The 7,253-nt window shown below is 36.6% G+C and overlaps 2 protein-coding genes across 3 annotated transcripts in view; both read left to right on the top strand.

The window, feature by feature from the left end:
- LOC309649318 (lymphotactin-like) overlaps positions 1-6,792 on the top strand; it is a 100,901-nt gene extending 94,109 nt beyond the window's left edge. For both annotated transcript variants that reach the window (XM_082439250.1, XM_082439249.1), the window contains 2 exons: positions 258-372; positions 1,276-6,792. In XM_082439250.1, the coding sequence (XP_082295376.1) occupies positions 258-372; positions 1,276-1,438 (278 nt within the window). In that variant the 3' untranslated portion in view covers positions 1,439-6,792. The remainder of the gene's footprint in view (positions 1-257; positions 373-1,275) is intronic.
- Positions 1-7,253, top strand: part of SFT2D2 (SFT2 domain containing 2) — an 842,470-nt gene that overhangs the window by 315,515 nt on the left and 519,702 nt on the right. The window lies entirely within an intron of this gene.

The raw sequence follows: 7,253 nt of genomic DNA, 5'->3' as shown, positions 1-7,253 counted from the left end.
AGTTTATTCCCCTGGACCATTTCTATTGAGGATGAGTACTTTATGAACTACTTCTTTTACATATTTTACATTTTACCATTTAAAATGAGAACGCCTTTATGTATTCAGTCAAAAATGAGCTACCTCTCCCATATTTAGTGTTCCTTTCCCAAATTATTCTTTATCATGTCACTCTTTGTTGTTTTATTTATAGCATTCTAACATTTATAGTATTAGAAATTATATTTTATTTTTATTTGCATGGTTTTCTTTGCTAGGTGTGGGGAGTGAAGTTCTAGAAAAGACCATCTGTGTGAGTCTGACTACCCAGCGACTGCCAATTAAAAACATCAAGACCTACACCATCAAGGAGGGCTCCATGAAAGCAGTGATGTGAGTTTCTCTCTCCCAAATATGAACTTGATGGAACACAGTATATAGAAATGCTGCCCTCCTCAGGAAAAATGTCAACAAGGAGGAAAACCTCAATGTAGCCAATAGTCCTTTTGTTTTTCCATATTAACCATGCCTTTATGTAGTCCCAAACAATGTTTATGACAAAAAATTGGCAACCAAGTGAAGAATATCACCCTCCTTTCTGCTTTATCTTAGCAGAAGAATCTAACTGGGAACCAGATGAATAATATACTCAGTCCTGAGGGTTAGGTTTAGAGCGGGCTGGTTCAGATCAGGATTTGACCGTAGAGACACACTGGTGTGGGATGCCTCCCTTCCCATCCTCCCCCTTCCCTGCCTTTCTCTGCCCTTATGGTGTGCTGGAGTAGAGTGCCATATTTTATCAGTTGCCATATCTCAAGGAATAGTGTCAACAACTAGCCTACATGGTACTGTTCTCTTTCCAGGATCTCATTTTCAGAATAGTAACTCTTCCCAACACACAATTGCAACTTTACCTCCCAAAATATGATAAAGAAATCACCTTTTACCCAGAAAATAAGATGAGTGTGTTTAAATTTGAAAAAGAAGATGATATGTAATAATTGGACTAGATGACCTCAAATGTCCAGTTTAATTACATCACCTGGTAGCAATGATGAGAAAAGGAGCCTGCAGTTTATGCTGAACCAGGGATCTGGGTATTACCTGGAGCTATTTCTCCTTTATGGCAAAATAGATTGCAGAGGAAAGATTTTCACTTATATCCTCCTGAATCTGAAAGACTGTTTTGTCCAGTCATTTCTGCACAAGATCTCTTATATATGATCTGATCTTAACTTCTGGTTCCAAGGCTTTGAGGATGTGACTCACTTTGTCTATCTTTTCTTTGCATTGCAGATTTATTACCAGACGTGGCCTTAAAGTCTGTGCTGATCCACAAGTTGAATGGGTGAAAAAAGCAGTCCGAACAATAGACAAGTCCAGCAGGAGAAATGTGAGCCAGACCAAGCCTACAGGAGCCCAACAACCCAACAACACAGCTGTGACCCTGACTGCGTAGTGACCCTCTGGCATCTTGTCCCCTCACTAGCCAGCCAGCTCATTTCCCTTTAAAGCTCATGGACTAATTACATTATATTCACCTTTTATAAAAGTGCTGCATGAATCAAATTATTTTTTTAATATTTTTTAATGTCTTTCATATTCATTTAGATGCTCTAATTAATACATATTTATTATTAAGAACGGTCCCAAAGTTTATTCATTACATATTGGGAAAAGTAATACATCATTTGTGTTCCATTTCTGTCTTAACTGTACCTCCTTTTGATGATAGCCATGATGGGAGAGATTTTGGTCAGTGTTCATTAGAGATGAAAGCTATATTCATCATTTTTAGGTTCTAGCACAAAATGGTTCTCTACACATGAGTTATAGGTGACAACTGTGACAATGACAATTTAAAATCTATTTCAACCTGTCTTCATAATGGAGTTCTATTTTTATGGAATAAAGGAGAAAATGATCCAACCGCTATTGGGGCCCCATTCTGAGGGTTCACTACTCAAAAAGTGGCTTCATTCAAGTTTGATCTGGAGCAAATTCTCATACCTCTGTGTCCCATTTGATCTCCTGTAAAAGAAAGAAAAAAAATATATAACTTGCGAGTTCTTTCATTTGCCAAAGTAGCAAAGATTAGACTTTTGATGAAAAGATACTTTATTCAAACAAAAATCAATTCTCCTCAAACTGGGCAATGATCTCACTGCATTTCTGTGATTTCCATAATTGTCACTATTCTAGTTATCATACAAGTCATGCTTTTTTGTTTTGTCAATAGGGTTTTAACATTCCAAACACTGTCACCTGGAACATTCTTTGAATGTGTTCATGATTTGCAGTAACGTTTTAATTAACGTTACTTCACCTGGTCACTTAGCACCCCAGACTCATGTCCTCCTGTTCTTATTAAGTTGCTAATTTGATTCATGTTTATGACTCTACTATCCAAGTAGCTGATGATGTATACATCCACTTCTATCTGACTTTAAATAGTTAAGAGCTGATCAGACCTAGATAGTTTCAAGGGAAGAGAAAGGACTGTTTTACTAGTCCTAAGGGGACAATCAGCAATGTCAAGTATTTTCAGAGGGTAACTGAGGGCAGCTTGTTGGAATCAGCTTACTTCTAATCATCCAACTAGTGCACCAGAGAGGAAATGATTTACACAGTGCCTCCTAGCAAAGGGTGGTGTCATCTGTCCTTTCTCATTGATATTTGCCTACAATAATGTTCAAAGCTGGTCTTAAACGTAACACTAAGAAGAAAACACTTGTTTTATGGGGGGTGAAACCTAGGAAAGTCACAGAAGATGAAAGGAAAATTTCCTGACTGAACATGTACTTGCATTTCCCAAATGTCTTCCAAACTCTAGAGGTTTTCAAAAGAAATAATAATATATGTGGAAGAATGTAGGTGTACACATCTTGTTATCACATTATCTAAGGGAGCTAGGTAAGGCTAAGAGGTTTTAACCAAATAGTGCACATAACTTTTAACTAACTGACTGGATGTTTTGAATCACTTAGGTAAGACCTGAGTCTACTAACAATAACCCTGTGGTTTTTTGGACTTCAATTCAATTCAATGAAATAATCTAAGAAGGAGAGATCTTACAATATTAATTTGTATTTTACAAATTTTGACTACAACCCCTCTTTTGTGCTTCTGTGGCATCTTATACTTAACTTTAACCTAAATCTTACCAATTTATATTGAAATTACTCCTTTGCCTGTCTGTGCTTCCCTCACCCCAATCCTGTATTTAGACTGGAAGCTGCTTGTGTGAATTATGACACCAGGTCCCCTTGCCTAGCATAGAACGGTGGGAGGGGGTCAATTAATATTTTGGGGATGAATGGGAGGAATAACAAATTACATTATATCCTTCATTCTACACTTTCATATTTCTAAAATTATGTATAACACAAAATAAACTTTATTAATAGGAGGTTCAATTCAGCAAATAGTTTTGAGTACTTACTATAAGACAGGCAGCTTGTTAAGCTTAGTATATGTCAAGATAATTAAAACACCACTTCTGTTCTCCAGGAACTCACAGCCCAGCAGATGATACTATGATGTAAGAAAACCAATTGCAGTGCAGGATTTGAAATAGGTAATAATATAGACATGATCAAGAAATAGAAATAACAGAGAGAAGGGGAGAATTACACTAAGAATGTTCTCTAAAAGTTTTCTGAATTTATATATAAGTATGAGTTACCATTATTAAATAGGAAATGAAAGATGCATCCTTAGCTAGTTTGAAGAAAGATGTTGTCACATATTTCTCTCTTCACTAGGAAATTCTTCCACTGTGATTGTAATACTTGTAGAGTATTATATTTGTTTGTAGATATTAGATGTAACAATACAGCGAGTCTAAAACTGTCACTGAAATTTAAATGGTAAGAAAACTGAGCCACAGAGAGATTGATTGTCTTGGCTAAGAGCACACAGTTATTAAGAAACTGAGCCTGATCTCAGATAGTGACTTTCTGTGATATCTCAGCCTCAGGAAAGAGAGTGGTAATGTACAACTCTTCTTAGAGTGGGTATGATGGGAGAAGGGATAATCTTTTCAGCAAATAGTTCTGGAACAACTGGGTATCCACAAGCAAAAAAAAAAAAAAAAAAAAAATCTAGACACAGACCTTACACGTTTCAAGAAAAATTAACTCAAAATGTATCATATGCCAAGTGTAAAACACAAAATTATTAAACATCTAGAACATGACATAGGAGAAAATCTAGATGCCCTTGTGTTTGGAGATGAGTTTTGTTTTAGGTATGAAACCAAAGGTCTGCCCCTTAAGAGAAAAAATTAAGTTGGAGCTCATTAAAATTATAGACTTCTGTTCTGTGAAAGACTGTCAAGAGAAGGAGAAGATAAGCCACAGGTTAGGAGAAAATATTTTCAAAAGACATATCTGATAAAGGACTGTTATCCAAAGCACAAATAGAACTCTTAAAACCCAACAATAAGAAAACAAACAACTTGACTAAATAACCCAGGCAAAAGATTTTAACAAATACCTCACCAAAGGAGATATACAGATGGAAAATTAACATTGGAAAAGATGCTCAACCTCATACCTCGTCAGGAAATTGCAAATTAAAATAATAATGACATACCACTACACACCTATTACAATGGTAAAAACTGAAAACACTAACAACACCATATGAAGGCAAGGATGTGGAGCAACAGGAATTCTCATTCGTTATTGGTGGGAATGCAAAGTGGCACAGCCACTTATGAATAGTTTGGCAGTTCCTTACAAAGCTAAACATAGTCTTGCCATATGATCCATCAGTTGCTATCCTTGGAATGTGCCCAAATGAGTTGAAAACGTATGCTCACACACAACCTGCACATGGATGTTTTAATAGCTTTTTTTCAAAATTGCCAAAACTTGGAAGCAACCAAGATGTCCTTCGACAGGTGACTGGATAAATAAACTGTGCTGCACGCATACAATAAAATATTATTCAGTAGTAAAGAGAAATGAGCGATCAAGTCACAAAAGACATGGAAGGAACTTAAAAATATACTATTAAGTGCAAGAAGTCAATGTGAAAAGACTACATAATATATGATTTTAATTATATGGCATTTTGGAAAAGGCAAACTATGGAGGCAGTAAAGACTGGTGGTTTCCAGAAATTTAGACTGAGGGAGGGATGAATAGGTGGAGCACAAGTGAGTTTTGGGATAGTGAAACTATTCTGTATGAAGCTATAAAGGGTGGGTACATTTGTCAAAACGCATAGAATGTACAACACAGAGATTGTGTCCTAATGGAAACTGCGGACTTTGGGTGACGATGTGTCAATGTAGGTTCATCAGTGGAACAAATGGACCCCTCTGGTGTGGGATGATGATAGTGGGGAGGCTATATATGTGTGTGGAGCAAGGGGATATATGGGGACTCCGTACTTTCTGCTCAATTTTGCTATGAAACTAAAACTGACCTTAAAAATAAAGTCAGTTAACTAAAAACAAACAAACTCCATGGCTTTTATCCACAATCGTAAAATTCTCCCAGAACATGGATTCCATGTGGAGCATTCTATCTGCCTATTAATCTCTTCCAAATCCAAACTTGTAACGGTAGTTTGATTGGTTCAGTCTAAGCCATATGACAATGACAGGTTGGAGATGGACTCAGGACTCTATGTTGGGAGAAAGGACTATGATATGGGAATGTCCATAGACATAGGAAGTCATATTGCCACCATTCTGGCAAATATCCACTACAGACACCAATGTGGAAAGGGAAAAACCCGACATTAATATATTTCAACAACTATCTCCATTATAGGCATAACACCTGAATAATTAATTCACTCGCTTCTCCCCATTGAATAGAAAAAAAGTCTTCTTCATTTTGATATTTGCTTCCTTGAATTTCTGTATGTGCACCGTTTTTTTCTTTTCTTTTTTTGGTGGAGATATCCCTGCCAGAAATACCTAAAGTGCACGTGTAATTTTTCTACCTTCTTTCAATACATTCATACATTCACTTCTAGAAACTGTTTAATAAAAGTGTTAGCATTTCCTCACACTAACAGTTTAGGCACGAAATACGTGAAGCTTACACATTTATTAAACTCCTTTCATGTCAGTTATGCAAATGTAATTGCCCCCAACAAATTTATTTTGACTATGTAAGAAAAATCCAGATGCTGAATACCTAAAGATTTATTTTTTAAATGTTAGGACTATCAACTGATTCTAACAGTGGGAGGATGATTCCATCGTTGGTTTTGATGGTAAACTGAGAAATTAATGGGCTTTATTCCAATAGGAGATAATAATACAGGGATTAAGTAAATTCCTACAGCAGGGATAATATAAGTGACATGAAGAAAGAAAGAAGAAACAAGAACTAAAAAAAAAGGGAGGCTCTGGGAGTGTAGAGATTGGTGCAAATATGGTGACTCATTTTTGTAGACTATTGATTGTGACCCAAAGAAAAATAATCATGGTCATAAAGAGAAGGAAAAGGTAAGTTGTAAACTCAGCTAAGCAGCAAAGGGGATTATAAAACTTTTATAGGTACTTGAGGGAAATTTTCCGGAACAGCTTTACATTTATGGCTTATTATGGAACATATTAAAATACCATAAGTAAGAAAATGTATAATGAAATTAGGGGTACTAATCACAACTTTTAAAAAGAAGATGATGATCAACACTCTGAATTTTTTAAAAGTTACTTGAGTAATGTCATTTACAGAAAGAAGGGAAGTAGATGGGTTAGAATTGTGTGTATTCCCCAGGTCACAATGCAGTTCATACTTAATTTTACTTTAATGTCTGTCCTGGTTGGAGGCAGTGAACTGCGAAGAGGATCAGCAGAAAAGGAGCCCCTGCAGGTGATGGGGGGAAGACTAGTGTGCAAGCATGCATCCACCACATGAACCTATCACTGCACACTTTTTCCACGGGGGCTCTGTCTTGTGTAGTTGGAAAAGCAGACAAAGAAATGCATCAATCATTCTCCCCCATATAGATCACATTTTTGAAAAAATGATTCATGTTTGTCAATCTCATCTCTTTATTCTTTTACTTTTTAAAATTTATTTATTTTATTTATTTATTTTTGGCTGCATTGGGTCTTCGTTGCTACGCGTGGGCTTTTCTCTAGTTGCGGAAAGCAGGGTCTACTCTTGGTTGCAGTGTGCAGGCTTCTCATTGCGGTGGCTTCTCTTGTTGCAGAGCATGGTCTCTGGGCATGCGGGCTTCAGTAGTTGTGGTTCGTGGGCTTCAGTAGTTGTGGCTCATGGGCTCTAGAACACAAGCTCAGT

The sequence above is a fragment of the Balaenoptera physalus genome (genome assembly GCF_965194825.1).
Source record: "Balaenoptera physalus genome assembly, chromosome: 1".
NCBI classification, from domain to species: Eukaryota; Metazoa; Chordata; class Mammalia; order Artiodactyla; family Balaenopteridae; genus Balaenoptera; species Balaenoptera physalus.
The sequence above is the reverse complement of the archived record's forward strand: the minus strand, read 5'-3'. Positions and strand labels throughout refer to the sequence as shown.